This window comes from Archocentrus centrarchus, chromosome 23, assembly GCF_007364275.1.
Source record: "Archocentrus centrarchus isolate MPI-CPG fArcCen1 chromosome 23, fArcCen1, whole genome shotgun sequence".
NCBI lineage: Eukaryota > Metazoa > Chordata > Actinopteri > Cichliformes > Cichlidae > Archocentrus > Archocentrus centrarchus.
The window spans coordinates 20,491,209-20,509,245 of record NC_044368.1 but is presented as its reverse complement, the minus strand read 5'-3'; the positions used below and the strand labels follow the sequence as shown (position 1 = coordinate 20,509,245).

At 40.5% G+C, this 18,037-nt stretch overlaps 2 protein-coding genes across 6 annotated transcripts in view; one reads left to right on the top strand and one right to left on the bottom strand.

Moving 5' to 3' along the window:
* Positions 1-452: 452 nt before the first annotated feature.
* cbll1 (Cbl proto-oncogene-like 1, E3 ubiquitin protein ligase) lies at positions 453-9,788 on the bottom strand. 5 transcript variants are annotated; one of them, XM_030719765.1, is made up of 7 exons: positions 7,185-7,237; positions 6,352-6,573; positions 5,327-5,491; positions 3,708-3,814; positions 3,439-3,522; positions 3,288-3,361; positions 453-1,777 (listed from the first exon to the last, which is right to left on the bottom strand). In XM_030719765.1, exons 2-7 carry the CDS (start codon positions 6,377-6,379, stop codon positions 760-762), a joined length of 1,476 nt encoding a protein of 491 aa, XP_030575625.1. In that variant the 5' UTR covers positions 6,380-6,573; positions 7,185-7,237; the 3' UTR covers positions 453-759. The 5 variants fall into 5 exon arrangements, with proteins under 5 accessions (XP_030575625.1, XP_030575626.1, XP_030575627.1 ...); XM_030719766.1 differs by lacking the exons at positions 6,352-6,573; positions 7,185-7,237 and adding an exon at positions 9,749-9,788; XM_030719767.1 differs by lacking the exon at positions 6,352-6,573 and having other exon boundaries at positions 7,185-7,227.
* Positions 8,639-18,037, top strand: part of ppp6r2a (protein phosphatase 6, regulatory subunit 2a) — a 32,855-nt gene continuing 23,456 nt past the window's right edge. The window contains exon 1 of the mRNA XM_030719762.1: positions 8,639-9,076. The gene's annotated coding sequence lies outside the window, so the exon portion shown is untranslated. The remainder of the gene's footprint in view (positions 9,077-18,037) is intronic.

Below are 18,037 nucleotides of genomic sequence, written 5' to 3'. Positions count from 1 at the left end.
CATCACCTCCACCAGCATGAATGAAAATACTGATTTATAGTTCATCAAACTAAAATTCAGCAAGCATAATTCCTTCTTCATTTTAGGGACATTGTAAGAGTGGTTCCCAAACTTGGTGTTGGGCCCTTTAGTGAGTTCTGAAAGGGGTTCTATGATAGTTTGCCTGCTTTTTATTCCATGATCTTCTAACTGCATAAGAAAGAAAAGTTCTTTGCTCAGAGTAGCATACTGGACATGCTATATGCATCCTTTCATAAGAGGCTGCAGGCAAACCAAGCTTCTATTTCTTTTTAATGTTGGCAAATCTAAACTGATCACCAGACAAATCCAAGCACTTTCATGAGCAATACTGAAGACCTCCTCAGACAAGTGTTGAATGCTGTTCTTAGTAATATGTTAAACCAACTGAGATCATCTACATCACATCATGTCAAACAAAAGAGAAAGAAATGTGCTGTTAAAAATTTATTGAGTTAACATTTTTTCAGTGTACATGTGTGACATCAGCTGACATATATACAGGCATATTTACCATAAGCCTTTTAAAAAGGGGGACGTTCCTGCTCACATCGAAGTCAACAGAATGTTCAATGGAAGGTTTAGCACAGTTAAGTGTGCACCACATACACATTTGCTTTGGGCAGTCTTCTCAAAATCAATGTCTAAATCCTGTAACCCTGAGGTTTACTATGACATTACTCAGACACGTAGTATGGGACAGAATGACACAGACTGTTGCCCATTCAATTAGTTGGTAATTTACTGATAATAGGGCCGATACCGGCTCTGATCTGGGTGGTGTGGACCAGGCATCTGGCTCTGTGGAGGGGGCCCCTGCATCCGTGGAGGTGGGGGCCCTCTTGGGGCGGGCCACATTCCTGGACTGAGCCCTCCTGGCTGGGTGAAGGGGGGACTAAGGGTGCCTTGGTCTTCAGGGAACTGCTGCATGGAGTTCGGATTATAATGATGAGGTGGTGGGGCGTTAACAGGAGGGCCGCTATGTTGTGGTGGAGGTCCCGGGGGTGGGTGGTTCATGTAAGGGGGTATCTGGCCTATGATGTGCCCTGGTGGAGGAGTAATAGGCGGGGGAGCTGTGGACATTGGGGGAGGAGGAGCCTGGTTGTACACCATGTGTGGTGTCCCAGAGGCCTGAGGAGGATGCTGCATTGGGTGGGAGATGGGAGGAGGAGGGGGAGGCGGGGGACCAAAATGCTGTTGAGGTGGTGCCATCATATGGTGAGAGTGCGATACTACAGGAGGCTGGCCAGGATAGTCCCCAGGATGGTGGTGGGGTGGCTGACCAGGGCCTGGGCCAGCAGAGTGTGGCTCGCGAGAGGAAGATGAGTCATCTTGGATGGGCACAGTAATGAGATTACTGTGTTTACGAGTTGTTACTGTGGCAATGCGGAATGTCTCAGGACCCAGAGCAGAGGTTGGAGGCGGGCCTTCGTGAGCAGAGGGTGGTGGCGGCTGACTGTAAGGATCATGACTCCCGTGCTGGAGCGGGTTGGGGAGATGAACATGGTTCTTGGGTAAGTGAGGTGGAGGCACACGGAAGCGGTCAGAGACTTCAGAAGCAGGGGGCAGGTGCACAGGCTCCGGGCGGCCTGCAGAAGCCTTGGCAGCCCTCATGTGGCGGTGGTTGACATGGGCCTGGAGGTCACGCTGAGACAGGTAGGTGCGCTTGCATCCCGGTACAACACTGCACATGTAGAGGGAACCACGTTGGCACTGCTCAATGCGCTGAACTGGGTCTGTGCAGTTATAGAGGGTCAGACTGAAAACAAAGGGACAAAGTCAAACTACTGAAAATTACAGCTGTCATACAACAATGAGCTCAAATACACAAATGTTCAACTAGCTAACGTTTCTGGCTTCAACATCCTATAATTTTTTTAAAATGCTGATTGCAGAGTCTAACTGTAGAGCAGGCTGGCGGTGACCTTCAGCTACACCCTTTTTTGTGGCCTGTGGCTGAATGGAGGCAGAAACAAAAAAAAAAAAAAACACTTTGCAGTTCAATTCCTTGTGCAGTTTTGTAGATATTAGTGCATACTAACATTTTTAATATTCCCAAATATAGCCTGTATGAAGAAATATAACAGCCACTTCAATAAAATGGCACAATAAATACAACTACCAGCATAAACTATTTTCCAACTAACAAATTTCAAATTTTAATCTACAGTTGTACTATTAAAACAGAAAATCTAAACAGACTACTAACTTATTAATGACTATTTGGTGCAGCACCAGGAGGGCTGCTGCTACAACCTAGACTCTTTAGACTGTGTCAAACTGCAGCCCTAACGTGTGTGTATCAGCTTAGGAGTGAAACGGCCTCTCTGCAGGAAGATTAATTTTCAACCAGTAAATCTTTGGTTTGGGGATTATTTTGTTTAAGTTCATTTTTTACCTAACAAGCATGTTTTTGGACTGTGAGAGAAAGTCACAGTACCCAGAGAGAACCCATGCAGGTACAAGGAGAACAGGCAAACTCCACACTGAAAGGCCCCGGCCTGCTGGTGGCTTAGAACCAGCCAGACAGGATCTTTTTTCCCCATGAGGCCATAGTGCTGATCACTGTACCACCACAGTTAGGCTAACTGGTGTGAATGTGAGCATGACTGGTCTATCTTTGTGTGTTAACCCTGTCCAGTGTATATTCCGCCTTTCGCCCTATCACAGCTGGGATAGGCTCCAGCGCCCCCTGCGACCATAAAGTGGACAAGCTGTTTCTCCTGTACAACCCACAGCCGTATGCTGGGTCCCTAAAATTGTAAAAAAAAAAAAAAAAAAAAAAAAAGAATATGACAATTATTTAAGATCAATTAGCTTTTCTTTCACTGTGTAATCCTGTCTGCCACCAGGTGTGAAATCCTCTTAGACGATTATTACTCCAGGAAGAGGACAGTGCTTTTGTTTTTCGTCTTAGTAACTGGCAATTTTCCCATGATTAAAAAGTGATGCTCAGTAGGCAGTATTTCTACTAGCTTAGCAAGTGAGTGACAAACTACACAAATGCAGGTTTTAACAAATTACTGGGTTTCCTGTTTCACTGTTACAAGACAAAAGGCTTAAGGATGACGACTGTCTTCTCTGACTTCCCTGGAATCCCATTCCTCAAAAACATGTTACTAAATCAGTCATGTCCAGTAGGATTTATACTGTAGTAGGTGTCCCTGCTGTAGACGGCTCTTGCAGGAGTGGGCTTTTCTTACATTCTGCCTCCCTTATTTTCCCTCCTTACCCTGCACTAATCACATTTAAAAGTTAAATGGTCTCACCCTGGGCACATCTTCTCTCCTTTCTTCTCATGAAGCAAAGCACAGTCATAACAAAAAACATGTTTGCAGGGAATCTGAGGAGTCAGATGGCAAGAGTTAGACAATAAAATGACTGAGATCTTCTGGAGAGAAACAGCAACAAGACACGTACCATCCGTCCATATAACTGAATAGGAAGACCGCATTTGTCACAGAAGTGAATTGGAACTTCATCCTTTTCTCCAATCAGATTTAACTGTTGGAAAAGTAATAACAGATCAGAATAAGATGTGACAAGTAATGACCATTAAAACCAAATAACTATCTACTTTTTGTTTAACTGTAGTACTCCTCTTACTGGTCGAAAAATTCTTTACCAGGTTCCTGATTTTATCATTAAAATTGTTTTCTGAGTAGTTGTTGTCCACACAGTAGACGTACCTTATAGTCCCAAAACAGTGGCTGCGGGAACCTCCTCTGACTTGCAAAGACATCACCAGCTTTAGTCCCACAATCAAACCTGTCCTCTTGCTTAAAGCCAAAGCCATCTGTAGTAAAAAGAAAAAAAGAAAACATAAGACAAGTATAGCAGAGTTAAATCAGTGCTAAAAAAAAAAAAAAAACCTCCCGAAACCCTGATATTAACACTACACCTCTGATGTTCCCAAAGACGAGAGCAAGACCTCCACTTGGGTCTTGTAACTGATGGTTATGGACTCTGCATTAATGGTAATGTAAGTGGTTTAACATCTTTTGTATGTATGAAAAATGGTATGTATATGGAAATTAAAATTAAAAGCACAAATAAAATCTAAAAAGCTTACTTGACGTCATCAATTTTATGATTACTTTGTTCAAAATAAATAAATTAATAAATAAAATTCTTCACCCACACCATTGTAAACTTTATGTTGGCACAGCTATTCTCTCCTTAAATGAGTAACAATAAGTAGTAACATTCCAGTAATGCCATTTTAATGCACTTTATATAACAACTTACTGGAGATTTATGTTTCTGCAGGAAATCAGTGTTGTAGCTGTGACATAATCACAAAAACATCCTGACGCACACATCCCAAGAAATGTAACTACACTGGCCTGATCAGTACAGCTGATTCCTCTTGTGTACGTCCAGCTACTTTTTCACCACAGTTTCTGAATTTATCAGTCAGAGAATAACAATAATCACCTCAATATAAAGAATAATAATCATAGTAGTCAATATAAAGGACTACTTGCTTTGTGTAAGTTCTATAGGACACAAACAAAATTCACTAATTTTGCCACAGCTAATCCTTAAAGAACATGATGACATATAGCAGCAGACCGTCACAATACTAAGGGATGCCAAGGTATTAAGATATCCAGACAGGATGAAAAGAATCAATAATTCAAATGGTCCTCATTCAATTAAACTGATACTACTATGCTGAATCTATGTATTGTAATGCACACACCACTACAGGTGAGTTTCTACTCGTGAAACAGGCAACTAAGCTGAGACAGATGACGAAAAGCTAAAATCCAGCTTCAGTAGAAGTTTCTTTGAAAGTTGCTGCTGCCACAATATGCGTCACATATTGTGTACAATTAAAGTAGAGCTAAAGATGACAACATGTCCAACTGAATATCTGTCACTACCACTTGCACCTCATCTCCGTTCAGCCCACTGATCTGTCGCTATCACTTGGGGTAATAAGTGTCATCCACCACCAAGATATATGGTGGACCTGATTGCATATTACAATGACTTCTACCACCAGAAAGTCAGCATTGATATGGTGGTTCCATAGTGTAGTTTCACAAACTGACTTGTTGCAACCATGGCATCCTTTTACAGTACCACTCTAAATTCAGTGAGCTCTTTATGGCCCATTCTTTGACAAATGTTTGTAAAGGCAGACCACATGGCTAGCTGCTAGATTTTACAGGATACACCTGTGACAATGGAACTGAAAGATCTTGAATTCAAAGATTAAGTGACATGGACCAATACTTTTATCCATTTAGTGTATGTAATAATAAAACCTTAGGCATGCTGTGCTACACAGTGTGCCTACCATCTTCTCCACTCTCACTTTTACAAGGTCTGCCGCCAGGTCTCTGGGGCCGTTGCTGAGGTTTGCTCCTTATTGGCTGCTTGGATAGAAGTTTGATGGGGATTCGTCTGCGGACATCCGGGCCGCCCAAACTCCCAGAGCCATCGCTTCCTTGAAGATCATTGTCTGTTGAGGAAAATAGAATAAATAAACTGATACAGACTGCTATATGTTGAGCACTGTGCTTTGGAGGTACATAGTGAAGTCAGTCAGGGATACCCCACATGGTGGACTCGAACAACACACCAATATTTTAAGTTACATTGTTACATACTGCAGAGCTGCATGGCTGTATATGCGTGGTGCTGCCCTTTTTCCTCTTGCTCTCCCATCTTCCCCCTCTCCCCAGGACTCAGGTGTCCCTCATTTTCCCTGGTCTGCACCTGAGCTCACTTAGCAATCAGGCCCAGACACTGCCAGTGAGTGCAGGACCCAATGGAGAGAATGATGAAAGGACAGCTCAAGTGGTGGCTGGTTGAGAGCAGTGAGTGGCATGTGGAAAAGGGATTCTTGGTTATCTGCTACTAGTGAGTAGTGTGCACTGTAGAAGCAGATCCCTTGGCTGGCTGTGGTTTGGTTGTGTTCAATTTTGGGCAGGTTAGGTTTTTGCCTTTAGGGGTCACCACAGTGGATCATCTATCTCCAAGCTCACCCTATCCCCAGCATTTTTTTTTCTGTCACACCAGCTCTCTGCCTGGCAGCTCAGCTCCATCTTCAACATTCTTTGTCCAATATGCCCACTAGCCCTCCTCTTTCCAAACCATCTCAACCTCTCTAACTTTGTCTCAAAACTGCTCAATCTGAGCTGTCCTCTCGTACACGCATTTCTAATCACTCTGTGACAATCTTAGTCTATTCAACTGACTACCATCTTGTAAATCTTCCCTTTCACTCTTGCCGTTATCCCTCTGGCACTCATCTCCATGCACGCCACCCTTCTTCATGTCCATTGGTTTGGATGGTTGACCCCAGGTATTCAAACTCACCTACCTTCACTACCTTTTCTCGTTGCATCTTCACTTTTCACCTGCCTCCCCCTCGTTCACACACGTCTTCTGTCTTCTATTTATTTTCATTCTGCTTCTCCCCAGCCTCTCTTCCACCTGCTCCCCACTCTCAATACAGATAATGTCGCCTGCGAACACGGAGACTCCTGCCTGGCCTCATCTGCAACCTGTCCATCACTATAGCAAACATGAAGGGACTCCCTGATATAATCCCACCCACACACACATTTAAAGTTAGCAACGTTTTATAACTTTGGTAAATCTGCTGGGTAATATACACAAATGTTATGTTAGTGCTTCGCCTTTAAGAATACTAGCAAAAAAGCTAAGAAAGTCTCGTAAATTTGGGTTAATAGTATAAAGACACGTCATAAAATGTCATTTCTTTACACAGCTAATTAGTTAGCATGTGCTAATAGTCAAGTAGCATTCGCGCCCCAACTCATGCGCAGTTAGCGGTAAGCCCACTAACAGGAGGAGTGGGAATATATCATTTTCAGTTCAGTGTAATAACTGCGTAATTTTTGGTGCAAAACTACATGTAACCTCCTAGACCACCTTAGGGCGTAACGTTAACTTTTGGTGAGCAGAAGTATTTAAGCATTGCCTTTCTTGGTTAGCCTACACAATTCAGCTTTAACATTGCTCTGGGAGAATACGAGATGTCTTAGCAAAACCGCTTTCAGCGAGAACGGTTTTTAGTCATCTCGGCTCTAAGAGCTGATATGAAAACGGCTATAATTACGTAGGTAAAAATATAGCACGAAAAAACAGTTTGCTAACGTCTCGGCCCTACTTTGCATTTTGCTTACCGCTTTGGTCCATGATCCAACGAGTGAACGCAATGCATTGTGGGATACGAAAAACTGGCTAAGGGGTGAAGTCAAAGGGAAGGAAAGAGGAAAGAAGGAAGGACGTAGTAAAAAGCAGTAAGGAAAAAAGAGCCAAAAGTAGGAAACCGTATTTAAATAATGTTAAAACAAAGAAAAAACGGCTGAATACTTATTATAGTCACAATTCATGAACCTTTGGCCAAAATAACTATGTAATAAAGCTGAAAGCAAAGAAAGGACGTGACTCGTTTTATCGTTGTGGTCTTTAATCATTTCTATTTCTTTTCTATTTTGACGCAGTTTGAATTTCTCTATTTATGTTTTTCAGGGATATTTGCTGCTGCCTGCCACAGGTCACTTTCTGTTAGTCATGTGAGTGACTGCAAAATCTGAATACTTGAATAGATTTCCTGAGCGTTGCTTATGGAGTTCAGGTTATTGCAGCCCTCATTTACATGCATTATTTATTCACGTTGAAATGTTATAGCAGAAAAAAATAATAAAATATTGATTTTATCTGTAATAAAAATATCTGGTGCTATAGTTTGAACAGTTGGTCTACCATGCATATTTAGTTATACTTAAGCACTTGTTTCACAGCTGAAACGGTCTCAGATACACAAACATAGAAAAAAGTGCCATTTACGTTTTTAATGCAAACCATTGCACACTTAGATTGTCTTTATAATACTGTTTTTCATATACACAAGTTTGCAAAAGTTATGAGTCACCCCTAATATTTTGCTAGTAAAATAGGAAATACGGGCAACGATTTATTGAAACATGTGCAAACACAAATGGAAATATAGTTTGTACAGTGCTAACAAGCTTGAAAGTTGATATTTGATATGACCACTTACAACTTAACCTTAACTCCCTTAGACAGGCTTAAGTTCTTTAAAAAGTCTTCAGGACTACTCTCTGACAAGATGTTCCCACACTGCTGAGGTCCAGGGTCTGGGGAGGCAAATTGGGTTGTGTTCCATTGTGTTTTTTTCTATCCAGGTATGCGTCTACTGCATTTTACTGCACTGAAGGCAAAATATAAATAAATGAAGGGTGGCTTGAGTCTCCGCAGAGCAATGCAGCCATGATACACTTATCTACACTAGAAAGCAGAAAAGTTGTGGTAAATTGGTGCAAGGTTTTTATTGTGCATTTTTCCACCGACTTTTTTCTAATCGCTAAATAATACATTAAAGAATAATGTTGATCATAAATGCCTGTAAATGTTGAATAATTAATATGCAATAAAATATAAATGCCACTCTTCATATAAGTCTCTATACCTGCAGTTTTTTTGAAATAATATTTATCTCACGTGAAAACAGCAGTTTGATGTGCAATAACAGTGCCGCATCACTTAGTACTCTCAGATGTTTTGCAGAGCTCAGCGCACTCAAGTCGAGGCACGTTCCCGTTGTAGTCTGATGCGCGCACTCGGAACCATGTCGCCATTTTGATTCGAAAAATATGACTGAGTTTTTCCTGCTTTGCGTGCTAAACTTAGCCCCGCGTTTGAATTACTCTGTGAACGAGTACGTATCATACATTCTGCATTTGAAATAACACGGATTTTTATTAGCGCCAAGTAGTCATTAACGCGGGGGAATTGTTTATTTTGTAGTCTTCAAAGCCAAATTTGACTATCGTTAGCTAAGTTGCGCTAGCTAACAGCAGCCTGTGCTGTCGCAGACTGACCCCTTCTTCAAAACAAATCACTATTCGCTCACAGGCTAACGTATTTTAGCTTACAAGGGCTAGCTAACAGTAGCTGGACAGCTAGTGACTCAGTAGGTGGCTGCTTAACGAAAAACTCCAGCAACAATTCTGAACAGACGGAACTAATTGCAGCGGACTTTCAACCAAAGGTATGTTTTAATCGTAAATTCTCATCGTGAGTTTGAGTGGAGAGCTAATCTTAACTCTGCTGCTGCAACGACAAAGTTGAACCTAAGTTAGAGAGCTATTTAAGTTGGCCGCTCAGTACACGTTAACTGTTGGTAGCTAATTAGCTTATGTGCTAATCAGAGAAAAGGAGGAACTAACGTTAGCTGAGTTGTTTGCTAACTTCATAAGTTGGTACCTAAACATTTTGAATTAACATCGATCAAGACTAATGCTGGTCAATCAGCTAACTTCACAGAAGGAATCAGTTATGGCTGTTGGATTTCTTAATCGTTAATGTAACATAGTCGCTTAGTGTAAATGTTTAGTCCCGTCGACGTTAACATTATTTACTTTCTCACTGATACGCCTCTTAAAACCCTGCATTTCTTTCGAGTGTTTATATAGCCGAGTAACTAAAGAGCTAACGTTAGTGGTGTTCAGTACAGCCCTTCGGAGTCGGCTGAGGCCGGCAGCAGAGAAGACTTTCTGAGATGGAAGTAACTACTCAGAACCTGATGAGTTTGTAGTTGGAATAATTGATCATTTCAATAGTGCATGTATTATATATATATATATATATATATATATATATATATATATATATATATATATATATATATATATATATAGTATTACTTGGAATTGGTACCCACCTCTGGAGTTGAAGTAAACAGACATCTGAGCCCCTACCACAAGTCAGTTGATGTGCATTTCATGCCAAGGCTGTGGAAGCTCAGTTTACGTTTATTTAGTTACACATCAGTGTTTCTCTTATTGTTAGACAATCTTAAGAAATGGCCCTACTTACAAAACTTTCTAAAACATGGCGAGTACTAGGAGTATGTTCCTAACAAATTCCCACTTTGTGATCAAAGTTTGAAGCCATATCTTGTTTGACAGCTGACAAAGTCGATCCATTATGTCACTGAAAAAGAAAACAAACAAGCAAAATATGTATATTTGTGCAAGACCGAGTAAAAACATATTGCATATTATTCTGATTAAAAAATCTTAAAAATCTCTTAAAAATATTTTGTGACCATCATCTGTTTTTTTAAATAATCATTAGATATGCATCTGGTCAACTTTTTTTTACAACTTCAGTGCATTAAAGTGCAAGTAAGCAGCATCAGGATGAGTAAAACTGCAGCTTCTGTTTGTCTTCTGAAGTGTGCAGATTGGTTAATCATTTGGTAGCACATGTCACAAGGTTTTTAGTACAACCCAGTGAACACTCATTTGCTATCAGCTGGACTTTTATTTACATTCAGAGTGAGTAAAAGGAGATTGTAACAGGCAGGCGGGATTCCCTTTCACTTAATTTCACAGATTTTTTTTTTTTTTAAACTTTCCTAATTAGAGACTGTTAATGGCTCACAGTATCCACATGTGTGCCCTTTGTCTGCCATTGTTCCTTTTTTCAATGTCTCTTAGATGTGCCAGATGACTGTTTTTGTTGAGGTTGCCTCTGGTCTGTTCTATTTTGGATGTAAAGTCAAGCATTTGCTTTCCTGCTCGGTGTCCACAGGGAGCGTTCAGCGGGTTATTATTGCACTTGTGTACTCTGTAAATTCATGCCAGATGGACATTGGTGCTGCTGCATGTGCAAGGAAAGATCCTCCTTGGGAAAATAGGAAAAGAAAAATGAGGAAGCACTTTGATTTCCTCCTGCAGTTTTACTTCCACGATTAACAGATCTGTTGTACTGCTCACAGAGACGCATTGGCTGTGACAGAGTCAGCAGATGTAATTGTTTTATGTCTCTGCTGGTGTGTTAGGTTGTCTAGATCAGCTGCCACAGTAACTGCATGAGGGAAAAACAAACCAAACACAATTGCTTGGTCACAAAAGCATTACATACTTATCACTACTTTTCTCTTACTTTGAATGGATTCTGGGATTATGTTACAACAAGCTTTTGAAAGCCTCTAATGTGGTGCTGACATCAGAGAAGAAGGAAAAGTTGACCAAAGTAGTCAATGTATAGAGTGATGAATATGCATATACTGTAGTAGTATTCTTTGCTTATTTTCTGTCGTATTGTCATCCTCTTAAAATAATGGCCCAAGTCTTTAGTTATTTTTCTTTTTTGCGGGGGGGTCCCAAAAAAAAAAAAACAAAACAACCAAATATAGAAAAGCAATTTGGGGGGAGTCTTGTCGCACAAATTTTTTTATATCAGTTTATTGGTATGTGTAAGGATATAAATCAAATCATTATTTCTGTTGAGCTTAAAGAGTCTTTTTTTTTTTTATGCCTAGATAAAGTTTCCTCCGGGTACTCCGGTTTCCTCCCACATTCCAAAGACATGCACTTACTGGGGTTAGGTTAATTGGCTACACTAAATTGCCCATAGGTGTGAATGAGAGCATGAATGTGAGTGTGAAAGGTTGTTTGTCTCTCTGTGTTGGCCCTGCGACAGGCTGGCGACCTGTTCAGGGTGTACCCTGCCTCTCGCCCTGGGATAGGCTCCAGCCCCTCCGCGACCGTGAACAGGATGAGCGGAAGCGAATGGATGGATGGATGGATGGATTGGGGTGGCTGTAGCTCAGTAGGTAGGTAGAGCAGGTCACCTACTAATCGGAAGGTCAGCGGTTCAATTCCTGGCTACTCCAGGCTACATGCCAATGTATCCTTGGGCAAGATACTTAACCCCAAGTTGCTCTCCGACCGTCCTGTCGGAGTATGAATGTGTGTGAATGTTAGTTAATTAAAAAGCACTTAGCTTAGTAGAAACATGCAAGTGCTTGTATGAATGTGAGTGCATGGGTAAATGTAAAACGTGTTGTGTAAGCGCTTTGAGTGCTCTGAGTAGAAAAGCGCTATATAAGAGCTAGTCCATTTACCATTTATTTTCTGTCAGAAGTTGAACATGATAGATATACTTTAGAACAGGGGTTTTCAAAGTATGAAAGGGTGAGCCCCCCTCCAAGGAGCACAATGCCTGCTGCGCCCCCCCCCCAATAATCAACCCACACACAAACAAATGCCACTACAAAACACCTTCTAATTGCTTTTATTTTAGAACCATCTCATCTTTTAAAATGACACTTTATCTGAATGAAATTTAACGCATGAACATTTTAAAACATTTCCTCCCATTTTAATTATTTTATCAGTGCCTTTGTATGGCAAATACGCCCTTTTTCCATTTTTCTACTTATGCCAGAGCTTGTCTCCCCTGCCTTTTTCTTTACTAAAAATTTGTCCATTCTTTCTCTCACATCAGTAGACAGCAAGCAGATAGCTTCTTTTCCCGGTTTATTTTTTCCCTCGCACCGCGCCTCCCCTAAAGTGCTCTGGCGCCCCCTAGGGGAGGCGCGCCTCACACTTTGAAAACCGCCGCTTTAGAACATTATACAACTGTATTTTAAATAACACTGGCTTATATAATAAACTAAAATCTTAATTCTGATCAGTTAAAAGCTTCAAGTGTTACAGAAGAACACAAGTTAGGAAACTAAATCTTTTTGTCACTTCCAAATAAATAATGGAAAAACCTTTATACTGTATCATTTATTCTGTATAATTTAGACTGTTTTAAATTGTTGGGAAACAACTCCAGTAATAATTAGACAAAAAATATTCTGTATAGACCTGCAAGCAAGTAACTTGATTATTAAAAAAAAAAAACAAAACCCTTGGCATAAATTGTTTGCTTTTAGTGATACACAACTGTGTAGTGCTAAGTTGTCACCACTATCACCACCAGCACCACATATCTAGGTGCACATGTATGAATGGTTGTTGTGGCTGTTTGTTATCTGTCCCAATTGAGGTGTTCTCCGTGCAAGCATGCGAAGGAGAGTGAGCTGTATCGGCACTGTCCCTGTATTTATACCCCACCCTCGTCTGATGAATTGCTTTCTTTTTTCTTTTTTTTTTCATTTCTCCCCTTGTGGCTGTAACTGAGGGTACCCTTTCATTTTTAAATTATCCATTCTACTAATCCATGAAATGAAACCTATGAATGAAATTAAATATTTATAATGTGTAGATGTTTTAATGCAAATTATTTATTCATTATTTATTGTGCATAATATTCATTTATTTAAGGCACATGGTGTTTTAATGCATATTACATATTTATCTACCCTATCTATATCTATTATATTTATTACACTTGTTTTATAAATAAAAATTTTTTGTTAACAGATATGTTTAGGTTAATTTAGATTAGATTAGGGTTATCAATCGAGGTCACTGGTCGGGGTTAGAGCCAGGATAGGGGTTAGAAATGTGGTAAAGTTTTGGGACCTGGCTGGTTCCAGGTCTCAGGTGGTGCACAGACGGTCCATCGCAGGGGGTGGAGCTCCTCCCCACAATGCTGGAGGTACGAAAAATTTCCCAACTTGGGATGCAACAACAGGCCTTTGTGCCTCTTGAGCTGCTTGCGCAACATTTCGGCCTATGTTGGCCTTCCTCAAGCGTGAGCTCAGGGCTTTCTGTTTTCCTTTTGTCTTTTTTTTTACCTTTGTTCTTTTTTTTTTTATTCCCCTTGTTTCGTCTTTGTTAGATCCCCTTTTGTTTGTTTTTCTTGTACCATCTGCCTTTTTTGTATTTGTCAAATTGATTTTTAATTTTTAAATGTCCAGTTTGACTTTAATTTTAACCACCTAGGGTTAGGGGTTAGGATTTAATAGAAGTTACTATATGCAGACAATTAACTTTGTATAACCCCACTTTGCATCTGTAGCAGGGTGTATGCTCTATTAGACCATATTTATTTCAAGGCTATAGTAACATTATTTTTGCAGATTTAGATTAATAAGAAAGGAAAAATAAACTATGAATTAAATTGTATTAATATTTAATATAAAAAATATATATATTTTTTGCAGGTCAGTAAAAATATTAAAACCCTGTGACCTGGGGCTATTAGGCAGGACACTGCATTATCATTAATATTAAATATTAACATCTACGCCATCTGGGCCCTATTCCAGGAAGCATGTTTAACAAACCGAGTGAGAAAGAAAAAAATAAAGAACTCTGTTGATCAACTCTGAGATTGGTAACAGAGTTTCCTGTTCCAGAACAGCTGATCAGAGTTAGTTCAGTCAAGTCTAAGTTCACCCTGAGTTAAGTGTGTGTGTGTGTGTGAGTAAAGAAAGAAAGGTGGAGCTCCAAGATCACAATTCACCATGGCAACAGATGAATAAAGAGCAGCGTCTCTGTTTTAATCCATTGGCTCTTGGAATATGAAAACATGTCAGTGGTGCCCATGACATTTATCTAAAAAACGGGGGAAGAAAAGAGCAATTTTGATCACCTTGGTCTGCTCTTCATCTTTGACCATTGTTATAGACAGAGTTTTATTAGGGCCCGAGCACGAACTGTGCGAAGGCCCTATTGTAATTGCTTCGTTTATTATTATTATTATTATTATTATTATTTTTTTTTTTTTTTTTTTTTTTTTTTTTTATTATTCAGGCAAATGAATTGGCTTTTTGGGGGCTTTATCATATTCAAAAACTCATGAAACTTGGCACATGCGTCACACCTGGTGAAAATTTAAGTATTTTAATGGGCTCGGGCAAGGGCGCGCCCAAATGGCTCGCTAGCGCCCCCTAAACTGGAGCCCCACCGCTGTGTTTCACGTACATGAATGAAACTTCATACACATATATATCATGTCCAGGCGCACAAAAAATCCTCTTGGAGCCATGCCCTAAACCCAACAGGAAGTCCGCCATTTTGAATTAATTATGCAAATTTGGCGATTTGCAGCCCTCACACTTTTTCTAATAACTCAGAGGTTTTAGACGTTATCATCTTCATATTTGGTTTGTCTAACCTACACCCCCAGGGGAATCTAAATCTCGAAAATGGTGAGTTTTCGCCAAGGGGGAGGGGTCCTTATGCCCCTTTGAACTTTGATCATTCGCCATGAAATTTTGATTGCCTCTCATTCATACCTACATGATCCAATGTGCATCAAACTTCTCCAGTAGGATAAGGGTGCCCCCCTGAATACATACATATGACAATATTTAATATCAGTCGCAGCGCCACCTAGTGGGAACAGGAAATGTCATATTTTACACTTGGAGGTCCAGCTCCAAGGTGGTTTAGCAGAACCATCTCAAATTTCACCTGGAAAGCCTTAAGAACTTGGACTTACTGTGTTTTCAAAACTGTGAGTTTTTGACAAAAGGGCGTGACCCTTATGGGACGGCAAAGTTCGATGATTCGCCATGAACACAAAAATGGCTGTAACTCAAAGCCCACTTGCCCAATCTGGCTCAAACTTCAGTGGTGTGATAAGCATGCTGCCCTGAACACACTCATATGCATAAAGTCCATAAACGTTAGAGCGCCGCCTAGTGGCAGCTCGGAATATCTTAAAATAGCATGTTTTTTGAGTAGCCCCGGAGCTACGTTTTATCTACATGTATGAAAATGTACAGGCTCATGTAACATCCTAAGACGTACAAAAAAGTCTCTTGGACCCATACCCCAAACCCTACAGGAAGTCGGCCATCTTCAATTGAAGGTGTCAATTTTTGCGATTTCCACGCCTGCTATTTGAACGAACTCGTCCTAGGGCATTTCACCCACTGACACCAAATTGGCTCCAGATCATCTACACAAGTAGCCCATCAAATATTGTGGAAATCTTTAAAAAATATTAAACGGCCTTGTCACACCAGGCCATTAAATTTGGCCTTTGTTTTTCTCCCTCACCACCAAAATTGTTTGTGCACTTGTTCGCACATGCTTTGTCTGATCAGGCTGAAAATTTAATCACTCATGTACACACCCAGGCTGAATCCATAACTACAGATTCAAGACTGTAGGCGCAATAGCGCCCCCTACAGAAGCAAATGAAAATTTGTATGACCGTCCACAGAATTAGTTTTGCTCTGAAATACATGAAATATCTTTCACCATTCCTTACAAAATCCTCATCTATTTGATAAGCCTCCTGCCCTGAACACATTGATATGCATAAAGTCCATAAACGTTAGAGCGCCCCCTACTGGCAGCTTTAAATATCATAATATACCATGTTTTTTAGCTAGCCCCTGAGTTACATTTTATCTACAGCTCTGAAATTTTGCACACTCATGTAACATCCTAAGACATACAAAAAAGTCTCTTGCAGCCATACTCCAAACCCTACAGGAAGTCCAGCATCTTCAATTGAAAGTGTCAATTTTTGCCATTTTCAGGCCTGCTATTTGAATGAACTCCTCCTAGGGCATTTCACCCAGTGAGACCAAATTGGCTCCACATCATCTAGACAAACAGCCCATCAAAAAAGTCAATCAGACCCATGCCCTATTTTGCATGCTGGAGCCGTGACCACACCCCCAAATATTCCATTGCGTCTATGCCGAGAGCAAAAGATACCTTTTCCTATAAAAGAATTCAACTTTCTAGAGACCCATCACGATCACAAAACCTCCGAGTGCGGCACGGGTCGACGAGCGCCACAGGTCGACGCGCGCGGAGTGCGAGGGCCCGATATCACCGCTTGCGGTTTTAATATTAAATATATAGTTCATTTTAATGCCATTTGATATTTTAATGTAATTATTCAGTTGTAATCTGACAGAGCCAAAATGTAGGAGACTGAAGACAAAAATCTAGAGAACCAGATCAGACACAGTTTACCGATGGACCTGTGATATTAGTTACCTAAATAACAACACAGAGTGGATCAGCCCCAAGTCAATTTTTATTATGAAAAACTTTTTGCTATAGTTTGACCATTTCATTTTTCTGAATAATCCTTCAGTAAACATTTTATCTTCTAATGTTATATTACTGATGGAATATTACAGCCCCACTTTTTTATTTATTTATTTTTATTATTTCTGCTATTACTGGATAGAAATGCTTTAAGAGATGTATAGAAAAACGCTGCTTTGCAGTGTAACCATTTTTAATTTGATCTAATGTTAGCCTGATAGACACTGATAGATGACGGCTTCCTGACAGCAACATCAGAGATGTTTTACTGAGCTACAATTCAAACTAAGAGTTAAGTATTTATAGTTCACATTTAACTTGGACAAAAAAAACAATTCAGTATAGTTTTGGAAGAATGAGACATTTAAAATAAGGAATCAAAATCAGCATATCATGGTGGGACAAAACTGATCCACAGGGGATGGGCTGGGAAATGACCGGAGCCAAACTGGATTTGGGTCTGATCCAGTCTGAATCCATGATCATTATCCATTTTGGACTCTTCCTGCCATGCAAGTGGACTTGGACAGTTTCCTGATCCATTATGAAGCCTATAGCCTCTTTTCCACTAGTACCAGCTTGGCTTGACTCAACCCTACTTAGTTTTGTTCGTTTTCCATTACAACTGAGTACTGCCTCAGCAAGGCGGCCTGAAAGACTAGTGACATCATTTGTATGCGACACAAGTGGTTGCTGGTCTAGATTCCACTGGATTCTGTTGTCAGCCACCAAGCACAAAAACATCTGTGCTGGTTTGTGTGTAGCCATGCCCCTCGTTGCTGGGTTTAAAAAAATGGGGGGTTTAATTCTTGTGAAGCATGACTCATCTAGTGAGATCACTGTCTGGCCAATCAGTGGAATGCATTCTGTTGACTTCACATTTTTTGGATCAACTCAGCGCACTTGGAACCCTGGCTGAGTAGGTAGGTCAGGGCTTTCAAATTATGCTGGCAGCAGGCGCATTTTCTGCCTACCCCACCACTCTGCACCGTCTACTTTTTAATTTTCCTAAAAAAAAAATTTTTGCGCCATCCGCCGTCTCCATTTCCAGCGCCATGTGGACGCACGTTGCAATGTTTACGTTCTTTCAATCCTAGCCATTTGATTGGTTCACTACTGCCATGTCACTATTCATATTGTCTGCTGCCGTCATGGCTTAGGTCTCGATCATAAGGTGCCTGCTACTTTGGCATGCCCCCTGCTACTCCAAAACAATTTGAAAGCCCTGTAGGTACCAAAAAAGT

Excerpts from the sequence above, each read along its gene's own strand:
- cbll1 (XM_030719763.1), bottom strand. The coding sequence starts at position 5,697 with ATGGGAGAGCAAGAGGAAAAAGGGCAGCACCACGCATATACAGCCATG. Across the intron at positions 5,492-5,639 it reads TACAGCCATGCAGCTCTGCA|ACAATGATCTTCAAGGAAGC; the intron begins GTATGTAACAAT and ends TTTCCTCAACAG. Across the intron at positions 3,362-3,438 it reads TTCAGTTATATGGACGGATG|ATTCCCTGCAAACATGTTTT; the intron begins GTACGTGTCTTG and ends CTGACTCCTCAG.